Below are 20,262 nucleotides of genomic sequence, written 5' to 3'. Positions count from 1 at the left end.
GTCTCAGGATATTAGAGAGACAAGGTGGGTGAGGTAATATCTTTTATTGGACCAACTTCTGTTGGTGAGTGAGACAAGCTTTTGAACACAGAGCTCTTCTTCTCTGTGTGGCTCGAAAGCTTGTCTCAGTCACCAACAGAAGTTGGTCCAATAAAAGATATTACCTCACCCACCTTGTCTCCCTGCTGAGAGATATGTCTGTTTTAACCCCTCCATCTCCCCAAATACATTAAAATCCTTTAAGAATATGTTCCTGGACTTCCACTCAGTAACCAGCCACATAAACAATATATCAATCAAAGTTACAATAGCATTTTAGTCAGTTGTCCAAATTTAACTCTGGCTTAAGTGGAGACAAATTCATTACCTTATGTCAGCATTAAATTTGGCCTGATATTTTTGCATCTGTGAAGTAGACAGAAGGGTTATGTGTTCTGCTAATTACTTCTGTTGACCCTCTTAGCCCATGAGAGAATAGGTGCTTCAAACCCACAGTAAGAGGAAACAATGTGGTAATTATTGTCAAAGTTCTTCAGTCTGATGCTGATGCCTCTAAGCACCAGATCATTAACCTAATTCAGCAGAGTATTGAGATAATCTCCTGTGATTTTTAAATGGACTCTTTTGATGGGAAATCTCTCCTATTTCATATAAGCTGTAACTTAGAGCAATAAATAATACATTTGATAATATATTAACACTCCTTGGATTTTGGACTTGCAGCTAGCAACAGTTTAATTAAGCTTCATAAGGTGTCCAATGTGCTGTTACTTAGGTTGCTGAGAAGCTGAATAATGAATTACATTTCGAGTATCTTTATAAATTTTAGGACAAGATTGTGATATGTACTGTTGGTTTGTACATGTGGAGAGAGCATAATCTGTGAGGCTGCTACTTCATGCTTACTTTCGCAGGTGGGTGGAGAGTGGATGGAGCCCTTGGCTGGTCCTCTCAACATGCCACTAGGAAGTAATCTGCTATTGGTAAAGAGCGGGAGCAGACTGTTTTCTCCTTTTAAGCAAGGGGATTTGGGGTTTGAATCTCATTTACTTTCCAAAGCTGCTTTGTGGGCAGCACCTCTATGCACTATCCCTTATTCATAGCAAAATATAAAGTTTCAGTCTTGCCATTAATTTGTCACAGTTTTTAAGGAAACAGAAACAAAAATGTACATGAAAACTATTAACCTTTTTCATTATTCCTTTTTACTTGTAATGCTTAAAATGGATATGAAAATGGTCAAGATTAGTTAAATAAATGTTTCATATAGGATTTTTTTCAGGTATTATTGTTTTCCTTTTACCTCCTTCATTGCAACCGCTAAGGGTATGCTAGCTGACTAAGGCTCATGGGGCTCTGTCTTCAGGGCTGTTTAATTGCAGTATAGATGTCCAGGCTTGGGCTGAAGCCTGAGCTTTAGGACCCTTCAAGGTGGGATGGTCCTCATAATGTCTACACTGCACTTAAACAGCTCTTAGCCCAAGTCAGCTGGCGTGGGCCAGTCACGGGTGTCTAATTGCAGTGTATACATACCCTTAGACACAGACAGTGATTCTCTTTCAGACTCAGGCCCATTCTGAATCCTGTCAATGCCTTTGCAGTCTCAATCAGTGGAGGTTGTTCAAGAGTCATATAAGGCATTCCCTTCTCCTTTAGTGGGATTGTGCTGCTCCAAGCTCTGACATCTGCATAGCATTGTGTTGTGCTGACACAGGAGTGCTTTCTAGTAAGTCCATTTCTGTAACAGGTACTTATTTTACATACTTTGAAGAAATATAGTTTGGTCTGGTATACAGAAAATAATATTCATGTATTCATATTCCTACCACAATTCATTTTTCAGTGGTGCTTTTACTTGGAAGTTTATCCCTTTTCCTTAGTTTATATTTGTTTAACAAGTATGTATTTAAGAGAGTGTAACTATATGTAATTGAATGGGACACAGTAAACATCCCTTTAACTGATATGTTTATTATGAAAATAAATCTGATTTTACCAAACAGGCCTTCCTCTTGAAAGTTAATAATATTCCATTGTTTTGACTGAATTGTAAATTTTTTTACATTTTAAGAGTACTACGAGGAGGTGTACAATAACCAACTTAATTTGGCCTACTGCTTCAACAACACTGAGGACAAATGGTTAAGGAATTACTTTTATGAACAATGTTTTAGCACCGCCCAGCTAATCAAAATCGATGGTGGGAAAAAAGAGGCTGAAGCGCATGCAAATATGGGCCTTGTCAATGAGGAACAAGGTAAGTAACAGTTTATATCATTACATCAAAATGTATTTCCATTTTCACACAGTCACATTCTGTTGGTCTATATTTATTTACTCTGCACAATATTATACCATAATATATTATGTAATGCTAAAATTTCTGTGGGTTTGTGAAGTAGTCATAATTTAAATTTTTAGATCGGCAAATCTACAAATAGAACAGTTCATCATTAGAGACAGAATTTTGCACCCCAGTTGTAGTTTGAAGGTTCTCATTCAAACTGAAGACAAGCTATGTGAATAGAGGAAGCATTTCTTTATAAATAAAGATGTTCCGTTGCTTTAAGTTTACCTCCTTTCATCATGTGCTGTTTGTTCAACTTCTCACTAGCTAATGTTGTCACAGATTGTGAGCCTGTGATATCAATGAGAAAAGATGTTAATATAAGCAACAATTGACTTCATTGCCACATTTTAAAAACTGTGCTAGTTTTCATGGCAGAAAGGTTTGGGTGTATATGACAGGGTCTGTGTATGAAGGAGGTTTCTCTATACTTAATACTAGAAAAGAAAAACAATGAGCAAATTTTTCACCACAGGTAATTTGTTCTGTTTCTACTTGCTAAATGTACTTTAGCTGTTTATGATTTCTTCAAATGTATTTGTGTGAATATTCAGTTAATATCTTCTCATATATTTACTTTATAGATTGATCACAGACTTTTAGATATATTGCTTCAGTGTGATTGACCATGTATGAAACAGTGTATTGTTTCTATTCTCTGATTTGATGAACAAGCAAGCACTTCTGGCATGAATCCTTGTCTATATAATTTTCATGAATACTTGTGTATGTAATTTTAAAATCTGCTTTCCACAAAAAATTTTGCTGATAAAACTCAATCATTCCAATGTTGTCAGGAAAAAAATGTACAAAGGGTCATAGGTGTGGCAGAAGTTAATTTGTTAAAAAATCCTGAGCTATATTCAAAGAAAATATTTGAGGTATCTGTGATATTAAATTGTATTATTTGAGAAATAGAAAAGTAGAAATGTAGCGCTGGAAGAATCCTCACCTGGTCATCTAATCTGCCACCTGGGCTTTTTAAAAGAACTGAGCGAGCGGTCAGTCTGGAGTTGACACCACAATGAGCAGGCAGACTCCTGTGAAGGGCCCTGAGTCAGGGTTTTCAGGAGAAGGATACTCCATGGAAACAAGCCTGGGGACAGCATTCTTGCCCAGAATGGAGAGTCTTTAAGGTAGCCTAGAAAGGGGCTGGGAACAGGGCCCACAGGGTGGGCTGAAAAAGAAGGGGTTATGTTTGTTGTAATTTGGCTGGAGGACTAAGCCACTTCTCCAGTACAGATTGGTGTGTGGAGAGCTGAGGAGACACACCTTGGGGGAAGGAAACTGAGTCAGGGAGCACCTGTAGTGCCATTCTTGACCATTAGGGAGCACACTGTTATAACTGGCAGCTGAATATGGGCCGGTGTGTTTTACTGACATGATGGCTAATGTCTGTTCTGTTCCATATAGGTTCTTCCTATATAGTGTGTACCATACTTATCACTGTCGTATTTCGGTACTTTTCAGTAGTGCATTAAGCAATGTGATTAACATCATTCACATGAGGAATATTATATCATGTTAAACTTATTAATTTGTTAACCTCTATACCAGATTTTCAGATAATGTATTATGTCTGTAGGAAAAGTGACCAAAAGGAAGAAAGGACTCTGAATGTGCAAAAGCCATGTACTTTGAATGGGTTGTATCAAATTAGATTGAATGTGTCAGTCTAACTTAAAAAACAGAAAAAATTAAAATAGGTATCTAATCTTTTTGTCTTTTTAAAAGCAGTTGAACAAAACTACTTCAAGCAAATTTTATAGATATGAAAAAACAGCAATTCTACTTAAACCAATAATTAACTAAGCACTGGAACAATTTATCTAGAGAGATTGTGTAATCTCCATCATTGGAGGCTTTTCAGAACAGGTCAGACAAACACCTGTCAGGGATGGTCTAGATCAGTGGTCTCCAACCTTTTTACACCCCAGATCACTTTTTGAATCTAAGGGCAACCCAGGAAATACTACGCTCCTTCCCCGAGGCCCCACCCCTTCCCCAAAGCCCTGCTCCACTCACTCCATCCCCCGCTCTCCATCGCTCGCTCTCTCGCACCCTCACTCACTTTCACCAGGCTGGGGCAGGAAGTCGGGGTTCGGGAGGGGGTGTAGGCTCTGGGCTGGAGCCGAGAGGTTCACAGTGTGGGAGAGGGCTCTGGGCTGAGCCTGGGGCAGGGGGTTGGGATGCAGGATGGGGTGAGGGGTGCAAGCTCTAGAAGGGAGTTTGGGTGCAGGAGGAGGTTCCGGGCTGGGGCAGAGTGTTGGGGTGCTCAGAGTGAGGGTTGGGATGCAGTAGGGGGTTCAGGGTGCAGGAGGAGGTATGGATTGCTGGCTCCAGGTGGGGGCTCAGCGCTGGGGTGCGGCTTCTCGCTAGACATCATTTACTTCCAGTGGCTCCTGGTCAGTGGCGGGCACAGCAAGGCTAAGGCAGGCTCCCTGTCTACCCTGGCCCCACACTGCTCCTGGAAGGGGCCAACACGCAGGGGGTGGAATAGATGATTTGTTGAGGTCCCTTCCAGTCCTATCATTTTATGATATAATCCCCTCAGCTTGTGTTTTAGATAGAGTCCCAACCTCCATTTCAGACAACTCTGAAATTAGCTGGGAAGTCTAAAGACACAGCTAGAACTAACAAACACCTGCAGTAATGTTATTTTTTTCATAAACATACAAGACTTTTGTGCCTTTAAGCTACAGCCCTGCATTAGTGGTGGTTTAGAGGTGTGCTGTCCCAGCAGGATGTCCAAGGTATAGTGAAGCAGGAACAGTGCTCTCAGAGCAGAGTGGTGGAAATGTGGCCACTGGTACATCCTTTTACAGGCATTTGCTTCCCTCTGCCTGGCTGGCTATGCAGAATGGTGCAAGTTCTTCCATGTGTACTTTTCAGAGTTTAGCAGGAGCAGCACTAAATTCTTATAAGCAGGGACTTCAAAGTGCCATTTAAAGTGCCCCTCTCCCCCTCCTGTTGACCTTCCTCCTCTTCCCCTCTGAGGTGCTTCCACTCACCACCAGCAGCCTGACCTTCCTTGGCCTGTGACCTCCTGAATCACTCCTCCAAATTTGAGTGACAGATTGGCAGGCAGGCCAAATTTGAGTAAGTGGCATTGTGACCTGGTGCATGGAGTCACAGAGTCACTAAGGTTTGGCTGCGTCAAAAAATGGTCAGTCATGGCCCAGCTGACCCCTTTGGCTCTGCAGCCTGTGCTTGTAGGTCTTGCTCCCAAGGAAGTGTAGGGATTTGTAAGCTTATCTATCGTTACGTGTTACGTTAACCAATTACCCACCCCAAGGTGAGCGTTTACATGTACTTTAATATGTGAGAATTCAGCCCCCAAGATCGACTGCAGTAGAAAGTTTACCAGTAGAAGGGGGAAACTCATGGAGCACGAGACTACGTAGTGATTTTTCTATAATTACTTTTATAACCAACCAAACAATACACATATTGCAATCTGGTAAAGGAGAGAGACACCAGTACAGACTGTATAATATTTGCATTACTCACACCAAGGTCTTATAGAAAAACCCAAAGTGCTTGTCTTCATCCTCTCCATTGTCATCTTGGTATTTCCCCTTGACAAAGGCACACAGGGTGGGATACAGCTTTCATAATGTGTTACGTTAACACCCACTGGAGTTCATACATATTTATGAAAGTTTTAGCCCCTTTTCCTTATTTGAATTGCCACATCCCCCTACTTTTCAGGTTTCCCATTTTTCACAGGGTAACTCATTAGTTTCCCTTGTACTGATTGACATTTATGTCACCTTGTCACCATGCTAACAGGTGGCTGCCTTAAGGAAGTCTCTAACATTTCACCCCAGCTACCAATGGTCATCTTGTGGTATCTGCTGATCTCTCATAGACATTATTGTCCAAACTCAGCAATTATTTTCAAAACATTGTCATATCACATAGACACAAGCTCAGCAGGTTTATTGTTAATGTACTTATGGAAACTTGTCCTATGGCCTAATTTGGTGATGCTAAATATCTTACAGGCCTAATTACAACATTAATTAATACTTATATTTCACCTCCTAAAATCGGGTATATATCCTATATATACCCGATATCTTTTATCCTTGGCTACAGATTACAATTGTGTCCAGTGAAGAAAATCTTCCAAACATATGCCAAGTGTAAGTCAATACTGTGTGTGCCAGAATCCATTGACAATCTGAAACAGAAGCTCTGAGATGTGTGAATTGTGCCATTCATCTGCCTGGGAGGTTAACTTTGAATAATTATTTTAATTTATATTCTGGTACAACATAGAGGTTCTGTTCAAGAGTGAGCCCTTGCCCTGAAGAGTTTTACATTCTAAAAGACAGGAGACAGAAAAAGCTAGGGAGAGTGGGGTACAGTATACAAACAAAGATCTAATTATGCCAATATCAGTGTCTGCTATCTGGGGATTATGGTGGACGAGAAACTGGATATGAGTCAACAGTGTGCCCTTGTTGCCAAGAAGGCTGATGGCATATTGGGCTGTATTAGTGGGAGCATTGCCAGCACATCAAGGGAAGTGATTATTCCCCTCTACTAGGCACTGGTGAGGCCACATCTGGAGTATAGCATTCAGTTTTGGGCCCCCCAATACAGAAAAGATGTGGACAAATTGGAGAGAGTCCAGCAGAGGGCAATGAAAATGATTAGAGGGCTGGGGCACATGACTAATGAGGAGAGGCAGAGGGAACTGGGCTTATTTAGTCTGCAGAAGAGAAGAGTGAGGGGGGGATTTGATAGCAGCCTTCAACTACCTAGAGGGGGGTTCCAAAGAGAATGGAGCTAGGCTGTTCTCAGTGGTGGCAGATGACCGAACAAGCAGCAATGGTCTCATTTTGCAGTGGGGGAGGTCTAGGTTGAATATTAGAAAAAACTATTTCACTAGGAGGCTGATGAAGCACTGGAATGGGTTACCTAGGGAAGTAGTGGAATCTCTATCCTTAGAGGTTTTTAAGGCCTGGCTTGACAAAGCCCTGGCTGGGATGATTTAATCGGGGTTGGTCTTACTTTAAGCAGGGGGTTGGACTAAATGACCTCCTGAGGTCTCTTCCAATGCTAATCTTCTATGACCTAGCTGTTGTTAAGTATCTCACAGCTGATTATTACTACATACAACTAATATGCTTGCATCATAAACTCACATGTTTCCAGATGCTCAAAGTCCCAACTATTCTCTACCCAGTTTCCCCTTGACAACTTCTAAAGTTCAGTTATGCACTTTCAAAAATCTGCATCAAATTAGGGTGGGACATTTAAAAACATTCAGTATTGGCTTAATTCTCCCCCCATTGAAGACAATGTTAAAACTCCCATCTACATCAGTGGGAGCAGCTTTAGACCAATTCTGTGCACTTTTGAAAACTCCACCCTAAAAATGTAGACAGACCATGAAATAAATTAGATTTTATATTAAATTTAATAACCGGGGAGCTTCTGTTGCTGTTATATTCATTGGCCTATTTTGTATGTCAAAAACTTCAATGCCGGGGAAACCATGTAAAAGTGTAAGAGAAACCAGATAATCTTTTTTTAAATAAAGATTAAAAGACTAAAATACATGCTACATGGAAAATTCTCCATAAAAATACAACTACTAGTATATTATGCAATAAATAGAATAATGATAAAGAAAAATTCAAAAAATCATATTTCTTCATAATCAAATAGTGAACTACGAGAATATTTAAGAACTAAACGTATTACATGTGACCTAGACTAGTGTACTCCTTAAAGGCTTACAAATTAGAATACTTTATATTATTTTCCAGTTACAACACCCAAGATTATAAAAACCTGCAAAATACTACACTCATCATCATTTCAAATATTACAAGTGCAACAGTTGCCATTAAAAAGTTAGCATTTGAGCGGTATATGAGATTATCGGTTTTCCTCCTTTATTTAGCAAAGGAAGTATACCTGATAACTAGAACTGGTTGAAACATTTCTGATGGAGCAGTTTTTCATGAGAGAATGCTGATTTCACACAAACCTATGAATTCTGTCAAAATTTATGACAGGAAACTGAAATAAAACAAAAAAGATCCAAAATTTCAACTTTTCATTCCAATTCAGAAAGAAACCAAATTTCAAAATCTCAGAATTTCCCGTGGAATGAAAATTCCAGTTTTCAACTGGCTCTATGGATATCAGTAGTTGAAATTTTGGATTTTCTTTTGGCAACATTTAATTTTGATTTTATCAATTTGACTTCTGTTCTACCATGATTTCTAATATAATATACACGTTGGCTTGTATATTATGTAATATTATATAACTTGAAAATTGCGATGATAAAATCAAAATGAATAATTGATTTCAACCTTAATGAAATTAAATGTTTTATTTCAGTTTCCTGTCATAGTAGTTGTATTTTTATGGAGAATTTTCCATGTAGCATGTATTTTAGTCTTTTAATCTTTATTTAAAAAAAGATTATCTGGTTCCCAGTGAATATCTTGGCTGGGAGGTTAGGTTAGGAAAGCAAAACAGGGAAAAGAGTTTCCACATATTTCATAACTGGGTGATTTACAAGGTGCATTTCCCTAGATTACAACTGGGAAGGAAACTTTTTGAGATTAGTAATTAAAGCCCATTAGTCCAAGCTACCTTTTGAGCAAAAAAAGAGGAGCACTATTAGTAGGTGAGATCTGAAGATGATGTCATGCCTTTCCAAACATTATAGGCTTCATGTAGTGGCCCTGTCAGATCCCACAATTATCTTAGGGAGTTAGTCAAGAAATATCACTAAGTCCTAGATTTAGGTTTATATGGGGACTGCTATTTAAAGATTGTTGTCTACATCAGAGTATCTGAAAGGCAGAAAATTGACTTTTCCTTCCTGTAAAATGGAGTTTTGCTCATCAGATCTCATCATTTGGAACCCTACCAAACATTGATTTTATGTAATCATATAAAAAAATCCCCACTATTTCTAAATTATTCTACAACTGCATTATTTTATACAATAGCTGTTTTATTGTTCTAGTTGCATGAGAAGTTAATGTGTCAGTTAGCTAAGGAAGCACTTGACTGGAGAGTGTGGCATAAGAGGCTTAAGAAGTAGTACAGTTGGAGAAAAGGTCTTTAGATGCTGCTGCTTTTCCCTGCCAGTCAATGGCCAGAGGGAAGCACCTATAAATCCAGATTGACAGATCTGAAGACTAGACAGATTGAAAAGGCTTATTAGATAATTGAGTCTATCCCCATCCAAATGCAGGATGTAGTTTCCAGATAAAGGACAGCATATTATTACATAGAAATAATATATTGTTATTGATATTGAACTGACAGTTACTGGATTGAATTGATGTTACAGAGATTGTGTATTTTCAATTCAAATTAATACAATCTAATAAAATCTGAGAGTAACTCCTGAACATACAGCATAAAGGAGAAAATTGCAAATTGAATTGATAGAAAAATATAGTACATCTTATTAATGTTTATTCTTATAACAGGAAAAAAAATACTGGCGGGCACTGTGAATGTTTTGAATTAAGTGCTCCAGCAGTTACTCCCAAAGGAGTATTGTAACAAAAAATATTCAAAACTCTTATCATTCTGTTCTTTTTAATGAATCTAACTTCCCTGTATGTTTATACTTCTTTAATGAAATAAAGTAAGTGTATCCTTTACATTTCTAATTTTAAGAAAAGATAAACAGATCTGATTTTCACATTAGGGAGTCTCTTAGTTTTAGTAGAATTTTTAGGGGCAGGAGACAAATTCATTCTATTCATATATTGTAGTGAAAACCTCTTCAAGTCAGTCACAGTAATGCATTAGTGCAAACTTTAATAATAATAATTTACATGTTCCATAAAAGTTTTGTGACCTGGGCATAAACAGTCTTATTTTTGACTCTTCAGGCATTTGGGAAAAGGCAGCATTTGGGGTTATAACTTTTAATTGAAGACAGAGTTCCTGAGATTAGTTCAAAAACTACTTTATTTCATATTTTAAAAATTAAATTGAACTGTAGAAAGTAATTTATTAGAAACTTTTTTTACTTAGGCAAAATTAATTAAATATTTTAAAAACTTGCTATAATTCAAATGAATTAAAATATATAATCCTTTTTCTATAAGTTAATTGTTAACATTTTTGTAGCATCAAGTATTGTTCTCTGCTTTATGTACATGTTTGTAAGACTACGGCATTCAATGAAGAGATCTTTTTAAAATATGGATAGTCACAAGTAAATTAAACTATGTTTGATCTATGTTAAAGATTCAAAGTCCAAGGTCTTTGAGTAGAACTTAGAATAAAAATGTAATTAGGTTACATCCCTAAAGTCTGATATATCTTTAAACAAGACTGCAAATGAAACTTTATTAAAACTTCATATGAATTATTTCATTGCTTTTTAAAATTCATTTTCCCTCTCTTCTCTTTCATGTCTATTACTGACATTGCTGCTTGTATTTTACCTGTCTTTTCCAGGGTATTTTCATTATTAACTGCTTAATGAGTAGTACTGAGATGACGCTTCATTCAAAGCAGCCTGCTCAGAAACAGATTTTTTTGCTTCTAAGCTTCACAAGGTCTCGGACTACTGCAGCTGGGCCTGCAGTTCTCACCACATTATATAAACTTTTCTGGAGGCAAGATTTACTCCTAGTAATTGACAGAGGAGACACTGCTTCTAGAGATGCCTTCTCAATGGGACTGATGGCCAGTGGGAGTGGCCTGGCTGTCAGTTGAATAATTTTTTCCTCAGTCTTCCATTGTTGCTAAGATTGCCTTCTATCTAAAAATCATTTGTTTTCAACTTCTAAGGCATGATGGAGGGGCAGCCAGGCCAAATTTGAGTGGTGTGTAGGGTTGTGACCCTCTATGCCAAGTCAAATTGCCAACCAGCAGCACTTTTTGGTTGAAATATAGGATAAAAGGCATCCTGTACTGGTTTAGTATGGGACAGGGTAGTTTTCATTTCAATAGAAGACATCACTCATAATACAGGACTGGTGGCAATCCTAAACTGTTGGTGGATTCCCATAAACACACACTTTTTTTGGTAACAGATGATTCCTTTCCTAGGGGTGTCAGAAATAAAAAGGTGCAAATACTAGTGCTGTCAAGCGATTAAAAAGATTAATTACGATTAATCGTGTAATTAATCGCACTGTTAATCAATAATAGAATACCATTTATTTAAATATTTTTGGGTGTTTTCTATTTTTTTTAATATTAATTTCAATTACAACACAGAATACAAAGAGTACAGTGCTCATTTTATATTTATTATAAATATTTGCACTGTAAAAAAAGAAATAGTATATTTCAATTCATCTAATATAAGTACTGTGATGCTATCTCTTTATCATGAAAGTTGAACTTACAAATGTAGAATTATGTACAAAAAAAACTGCATTCAAAAATAAAACAATGTAAAACTTTAGAGCCTACAAGCCCATTTGGTCCTACTTCAGCCAATCACTCAGACAAATAAGTTTGGTTATATTTGCAGGAGATATTACTGCCCACTTCTTGTTTACAATGTCTCCTGAAAATGAGAACAGGCATTCACATGGCATTGTTGTAACTGGCGTTGCAAGATATTTATGTGCCAGATGCGCTAAAGATTCATATGTCCCTTCATGCTTCAACCACCATTCCAGAGGACATGCATCCATGCTGATGATGGGTTCTGCTCGATAATGATCCAAAGCAGCGTGGACTGATGCATGTTCATTTTCATCATCTGAGTCAGATGCTACCAGCAGAAGGTTGATTCTTTTGTGGTGGTTCAGGTTCTGTAGTTTCTGTATTGGAATATTGCTCTTTTAAGACTTCTGAAAGCATGCTCCACACCTCGTCCATCTCAGATTTTGGAAGGCACTTCACATTCTTAAACCTTGGGTCGAGCGCTATAGCTATTTTTAGAAATCTCACATTGGTACTTTCTTTGCGTTTTGTCAAATCTGCAGTGATAGTGTTCGTAAATCAAACAACATGTGCTGGGTCATCATCTGAGACTGCTATAACATAAAATATATGGCAAAATACAGGTAAAACAGAACAGGAGACATACTATTCTCCCCCCAAGGAGTTCAGTCACAAATGTAATTAATGCTCTATTTTTTTAACGAACATCATCAGCATGGAAGCATGTTCTCTGAAATGGTGGCTGAAGCATGAAGGGGCCTACGAATGTTTACATGACTGGCACGTAAATACCTTGTAATGCCAGTATCTCCCGTCAATGTAAACAAACTTGTTTGTCTTAGCGATTGGCTGAACAAAAGTAGGACTGAGTGGACTTGTAGGCTCTAAAGGTTTACGTTGTTTTGTTTTTGAGTGCAGTTATGTAACAACAACAAAATCTACATTTGTAAGTTACACTTTCACAATAAAGAGATTGCACTACAGTACTTGTATGAGGTGAATTGAAAAATACTATTTATTTTGTTTATCATTTTACAGTGTTTATCATTATACAGTGTAAATAAAAACTAATATAAAGTGAGTACTGTACACTTTGTATTCTGTGTTGTAATAGAAATCAATATATTTGAAAATATAGAAAAACATCCAAAATATTTAATAAATTTCAATTGAGATTCTACTGTTTAACAGTGCAATTAAATGCGATTAATTTTTTTTAATCATGGTTAATTTTTTTGAGTTAATTGCATAAGTTAACTGATTAATCAACGGGCCTAGCAAATACCATTGGAACAATTACTTTAAATTATAACACAAAAAGGTTAAACCAATAGTTCCTAAACCAGCACTGAAGGATAGTTCAGTACAGTGGTATAAATATAAAAGTCCTGTAACCCCTGCACATCATCCTGCTTCCCCCTGCCGTGGCTATTGCTGCTCCCCTGCTAGTAAGTCTCAGCCCTCCAGTGCTAGCTTCCAGGCTGTTTGCTGCCCAGTCTTCCCTCTGTAGCCACTTTTCAGGCCTCCAGGCTGCTGCTTCTGCTCTCACAAAGCCTTTGGCTCTCTCTTGAGATTAATGTCCTTCGACCATAGAAAGTCCTTTTTTCTCTTTGTACTCTGGGGATTATGGAGCCTGTAAGGAGTCCCACTGACTTCAATACAATCCACTTTGCCTCAGGAGTCCAGTCTAGCCTATCTATTTGCTGAATTAGGGCCTTGTTTTATCATTTTGTATGCTATTTATTTCATCTTCCAGCAAATCTCCACCGAAGATTTATAAAACCTCCGTAAATAGTGGCTTATATTGGAAACTGTGACAAATCCGTAACTATTTCAGCATGAATAGTGCTACCATAATTATCATAATTGTATATATGAAACTAAAAATAATATCAATAGTTCAAGCAGTTAAATTGAAATGGAAGCCAATATCTTTTAAAAGTGGCAATAACATTTTTCTTTTTTTGCTATCACTAAATATTGCTTCTAGCAGACTTTGTGTACGTTGTACAGTATAATAATTTATTACAAAAGATGCCCACTGGTTTTAGATTAAAACGCAACATAATATACATGAAGCTTTATTGTTCCTTTAAACAGGTTGTTTTAAACTAACGTGGAATATTTTGCTAACGTCCCAACAAATGTTTACAATTTAGAACTAAATGTGCTTTCGGTTTGTACTAGTATTGCATTATAGACCTGCCACATTTTTTTCATACAGTTGTTTATACTGCATTATTTTCATTGGTAAATGTACAAGCTGAGAGAAAAGGAAATAATTAGGTACTTTTCAATATTGCTGAGGCATGGAGCTAGAACAGGTCAGTCAGTGCATCTTATTGTGACATACTAAATTACCTGAACAATACTAGAAGCAATCTTTGGACCTAATTAACATCCCACCTAATTAATGTCACCTCTGTATGTACAGACCTCTAGACAGAGTCATACTTTATTTATGTATTAAATATCACATTATTAAAATTTGCTATCTTTAATCTCTGTATTGAAAACTTAAGATTTCTGTGCTGTTTTCTTAAGTGGGAGTAACTCTTCCTTTTTTTTTTCTCCTTCAAGTAATCAATGCACTGCTGAATGAGTTCATTTTAATGCACTCAATCATGCCTCTAATGTTTGTAGCTTACGGGCGCAAGCATCAGTAATGCAGGAATGTTATATGGCTTTAGTCTGGCCATTTCATAAAATATTCATGGAATCAAAAATGTGCATCAAAATAGCGGTTGGGAGAATTACATTTATGTGCCTGCTTTTATGGCAGCTTCACATTTAAACCCATTTGTGTTAATATCTAGTCAATCTTTCTACTTAAAAAAAAGGAAAATGGTAGTGATCATATACATCCTTCATGGTTAATATTTGTCTAAGATATCTGCTGTGATATAACATATATAAACTTTTGGAATATTTTGTAGGAAGGGGATTTGTAAAGGAATACTTGGATAATATTCAGAAATATAAAATGTTTGTCTACCATGCTTTTAAGTTTATATCAAGTTGAGTTTTGTTCTTTGAATGAATGGATGGATTCTCTTTTTTGTGGGCTTTCGGTAAATTCATACTCTTCAAATAGTTTTATTCAAAAGTAAACTTTCCTTCCATTGAAAAACTATAACACAAACCTTAGTGTGTATACATCTAGTTAGAATGAAAATAATAATAATTTATAATATTTAATTTATTTAGTGGATGAATGATGCTTTGTATTAATGTAATTGTTTAGAATGGGTTTCCTACTGTAAAAGATATGTAGTTATACCACTTCCTTCCAATTATTAAGATGAATTGATTACTGATAGCTTTTTGATGCTTTGTCCTGGGGCCCCAGTAAATTATAACATTTTTGTAGTACTGCTATATATTTTATAAGAATTACATTTGTGATTCTGACTCATTTGATTAAATGAGAGAAAGTATCAGTATTTCTCAAAATTCAAGTTTAAGACACATGGGGATAACTTCTGAGCACATTGCTTGGGGAAATTAGACATGCAGCTACTTTTGTTAACAATAACAATGGAAATAATTTCCTGTGTAACATTTTGAAAATATGTGCTATAGATTGTCTGGAAGCAATCATTTTTTCTTCATGGAATCTGAGATAGATATATGGGATATCCTTTCTCTTCTACAAAATATTCTTGAGGATCCCTCCCGCTGTCTGTCCCTCTTCTTCCTTTGTCTATCTCCCTTTCTTTTCTCAAAGACAGTAAAAATCATTTTAAAACTAGCCTTCCCGTCATTGAATTGATATAAAAAGAAATCCTAACTTTTAAAGCAGAGATGCTGTGTAACCAGCTTCCTTTCCTCCTAATACTTTCCATAATTTTATCTATTTGTTTATTTTTGAGTTATTACAAAAACACCTATTCAAGTGCTCTAGCTACTTGTGCAACAAATAAAATAAGCAACAATAATAATAAAAAACAAAAATAACACAACATTTAAATTAAAATACAGAAGACAATCCTACTAAATACACAAACTCAAACTGAACCAACTAGCCAAACAGAATGAATAAATTGATTCCCCATCACCTTGAAGATTTTATTCTCCCCAAGCTTTTGACTGTCTATACTGAAATGCTTCAGAGAACAGATAGACCTTGCAGGTGAAGATGGGCAATTTCAGGTTATTTTGGAGTCAATTCCAAAAAATGAAATGTACTACTAGTAGTAACTTCCCAGTTAATCCAAGAGGACTTCACCTTGAACTCTTTTGCTGATTGCAACTGTGATTCTCAAGTAGACAAATCCCAGGCCCGTTAAGTCAAAACCTTTCACTTTTTCTTTGCTTAGGAAATTCCCAGCCTATTTTCAAACTTATATTTCTTTTTATTTTCTGTTTAGCATCTTCACTCTTGTTCTTCTGTAACCAGATTGAGTTACTTGTGTTTTCAATCTTGGCTTCTTTTTTTATGTCTGTAATGGAACCACACTTAAATCTATTTTCACCTAATTCTATCTGAATGATACCAGAAAGCACAGTCTGCCTCTGTATTTTGGTGCTCACTGAGTTCTGGCAACAAAGATGTCAGGACAGGGCCCTTATGGCTAGTTCAAAGGCCAATGGGATATATGGATTATATTACTTCAATTTCCGCTCTGTTAGGAATGCTCTCAAGGGAGTCCCTCAAATATGAGGTTGCATGGGAGAACAGAACCACCATGCTAAACCACGCATGCTAAACCACCATATCCTGTAGCTCCAAGCATCCTAAACAGGCAATAGAAAGGTATGCTGATTCTGGAAGTTCACCTGAATCTGTCCATCTAAGAGATAACATCTCAGAGTCTGAGGAGGAACAAGTACACTAGATTCTCCTTCGACATCCACCTCCCTGGATGACTTGCTTGTCACCTCTTCCTGTCTCTAGAAATCGTTTCTCCTTAAGGTGTTTTTTTTTCTTTTTAGTTTCACCTGAATAAAACCATATGTCTGCCAGTCTTTTCCCTCCATTATACATCTGGTGAAATTAGGTTGCATAAATTGAATGGCAAAAGAGCTTTGCATTATTACCTGAAAAGACTCAAGCCCTTTCAAAAGTCCAAGCCATTTGTTCACGGACTTTGGGGCAAAAAACAAAGAGGGAAGTGAGTTGTGCCAGAGACTAGCCAAGTGCATAAAACTCTATATCCAGCTCTTTGAGTCAGAGCCTCCAATTCATCTTCATAGTAATCTATCCCAGAACCAAGGTCAGCTTAATCTCCAATCTCTGAACCTAGCAGCTTGGAGTGTGGTATTATGTTGACTTTTGACTTGGAATGTCTCTGAGCAGTTCACCAGATTGTGATAGGGGTTGTAAAGTTTCTTCAAGGAAGACTCATGCTTTGAAATGGAAGATAGATATTGTTATGGATCTTTAAGAAGTCTTCCTCTATCTGTCACTATATTAGGCTATCAGTAGATTGTCCACTTCCTGGATTGACTATAATCACAGTCAAGATTAATTTTGAAGCTGTATCAAATTAGCATCTTCTGATTTTGAGTCTTCATACATCCAACAGTTTAAGTTTTTGAAAGAACTAGTACATATCTTCCTATCTGTGTATGAGCTATTGCTCATGTGGAACTTAAATTGCTTTAACAAAGCTGATGAAATTCCATATTGAAACTTCTTGAAGATTGACCCCTTTACCATCTATCTTTGAAAACAATGTTGTCATGGCAGTAACTTCAATCAGAATTTTTAATGAGGAGCAATCCTTGATGACTGACCTTGTTACACAGCATTCACAGGTATAAGATGGTACTTTGTCCAAACTATAAATTCTTTACTAAAATTACCTTAAAGCTCCTTCTAAACCAGTCTACCTGTCTCCTAGCATTTTTCAAAGCCCACTCTTTACCCAGGGAAAGCTAGTCTCCATAAATTAGAAGTTAAGGAGGCTTTGAATTACTATCTTGGGAGGACTAAATTCATTCATTGTAAGTCTACTAGGTTGCATGTGTATATAAATCCAGTAAGGGAGAAAATTCATTCAGATTGTTGAAATGGATTAGACTTTATCTTCAAACTTGTGTTTACCTTATCAGTGTTTCAGTAACTGAAGATATTAGAGCACATTTGAAAAGTTCTACCTTCTACTCCTTTCTTACCTTCTCAGAATCTTTCAGCCTAGGATCTGGACTGTGGTCCTTTATACACACTTGATTTTAACATATCATATCCATAAGGTATGGTTTCTACTTTCTAGAAGATTCTGACTTCTGCTTCCTAACATTGTGGATCTATACAGGAAACCTACTCAAAAACTACATTTACTAGTAAGTAACTTGTAGTTTGGGCAACAAATTGTGAATTGAAGGTAAAGATGACTTACTGATACCTGTAAGATCTGGAATATTTTTTCCGTTATTCATATTTTTATTAAGTTATGGGTTGATGATTTTTGGAACCTTTGTGAAGTGAAGTTAGAAACAACTTCTTTTGTAAGAAAATGATAATATACAAAATGTTTTGGAATATTTTGTTAAATATACTGCTTATATTTATGAATTAGTTGTGTTTTTCAGGTCAGTTCATGAAAGCTGCTGAGCATTATGAAACATTCCATCAATTGACACTGGGACGGATGTGGAATGATGAGACAGGCCATACTTACAACTCACTGGCCTGTGAGCATCTCTGGAGAATTTACACATTACTAGCAGACAAAATGCTAGAAAATAAAGAACACCAACAGGCCATCAAAACTCTAATAAAAGCTTTTGAAATGGCAAAAAAAGGTGGGTGGAAAATAACACTTTCACATTCCTTTCTTTAATGTGCAGTCTCTGATTTTCCCAGGAGTAAGGTAAAAATCGTCAAGGGTTTGAATGATTATTTCCTATGAAATTCAAAGACAAATGCCATCAATACACTTCCAAATCTCACTGTAAAACAGAAGTGCCTTCTTGCTGACAGCAAGGAATCCATTAGTTTCTTGAAAGCTTTATCTCCAAAAATGCAGTCTTCTGGGACTATAGTGTTGTAAAACAATGAACCCATAATCAGAAGTAAGGTCATTTACAGAAGTTGAGATTTTTGTAGGTTAGCCACTGTTGGTTTTTCATTTCCTTAGTAATGTTATCAGGCAGATCACTACTGTTTCATTCTACATGACTGATAAATAATTATGGAAAGAAAACCATTTGTTTTCCTACTGCAGCCTTTCCAGTATACCTGAAATATTGAAAATAGTTTTAAAACTTAAAGTTCAGGAAATGCTGTATATGATGGCTATCATGATAGTCTTAGTGTTTTGACTATCTGTAGTAAGAATCCAAAAGTTGATGGAAAGATGAGGATGCCATTTGAATATATGATGTCAGATGCTGAACAGTTACAAAGCAGCTGTTTATTTATGGGGCATTATTATATATGAGAGGGAGTAGGAAAGGGAAAGTGAACCATCACAGTTGATTTTAAGAAAGTACAGATTATTTTTCTGTTTTTTGGGTTATCTTAAAAATGCTTATTTGTTGGAAGATGTCATTAGATTCCAACATCTACGGTTTTCTATGTTCTGAAGGAAAGAAATGATTTTATGTGTTTCCCAGAATTAGAATGGAAGATATTGTATAATCACCTTTATTCAATTAGCATTGTTATGCTAACTTTGTGGCAGCTTTAATATTTTTTGTATAAGAATTATGTTTAATACACACTAGTAATTTGAAATTTATCAGGAGAGAAATTTTAATCTAAATGTTAAGAAAATATATACAAGTATTGATCAATCAGTCAGTCCCTAAGAAGTAAGTGGAATCAAGCTTCAGCCAGAGTGGCCAAAAAAAAAAAAAAAAAATTCTCCTTATGTGTTTAGTCTTGTAAAATAAAATTTGTGAGAGTAAAATAAAATAAAGTTTGTTCTGTGTAATATACAGAACAGTATAAAATGTATAGAATTAAGTATTAACTGTGCTATTCATTATTTAAAACAATATTGAATTATTTCTGTTCGTTTTCTTTAGTCATATTGTTTCTAAAGATCTAATATTGTTAAAATTTCTTTATACTGTTAAAAAGTTAAATACTTTAAAATACCTTAAAAAAGCTTACAAATCTATATTGCTCTCCCACACTGTAATTTTCTGAGGATAAAGCAAAACGTTTTTTTTAAATTTACTACATCCTGGATCTGAGGTTTCCATTCATTCCATAACAGTCCTTTTGAACGTATGTCTTTTTTGAGTGTATTTGTCTGAATTTTGATTGGGTGGTTCCTTCTTTCTTTGGATTTGGCCCTTAAGCAATCTGTCCTACTTCTTTTTCAACACAGAAGCTAATAGTTCTCTTTTGAGACTTGCTTCTTCAGAACCCCACTCCTGGGAGCATGTAACTCAATAGTGTGAGTTCCAAGACCATTTAAAGCAATAACTGTTGCAAATAGGCATATATTCTACCATAAAATGAAACTTTACTTGTGTCATGCTTATTATTATCTGTTTATATAGTCAAGAGAATTGTTAAGAGATTATCAAAGTGGATCTGACTCTGCACTGAG

General features: G+C 36.3%; 1 protein-coding gene across 1 annotated transcript in view; it reads left to right on the top strand.

The window, feature by feature from the left end:
- The window catches only part of TTC29 (tetratricopeptide repeat domain 29), a 204,947-nt gene that overhangs the window by 66,258 nt on the left and 118,427 nt on the right, over positions 1-20,262 (top strand). Inside the window, exons 5-6 of the mRNA XM_034772973.1 lie at positions 2,072-2,257; positions 18,290-18,502. Coding sequence (XP_034628864.1) covers positions 2,072-2,257; positions 18,290-18,502 — 399 coding nt within the window. The remainder of the gene's footprint in view (positions 1-2,071; positions 2,258-18,289; positions 18,503-20,262) is intronic.

Source organism: Trachemys scripta, chromosome 5 (genome assembly GCF_013100865.1).
Source record: "Trachemys scripta elegans isolate TJP31775 chromosome 5, CAS_Tse_1.0, whole genome shotgun sequence".
Classification (NCBI taxonomy): domain Eukaryota; kingdom Metazoa; phylum Chordata; order Testudines; family Emydidae; genus Trachemys; species Trachemys scripta.
This window is presented reverse-complemented; position numbering and strand designations above follow the sequence as displayed.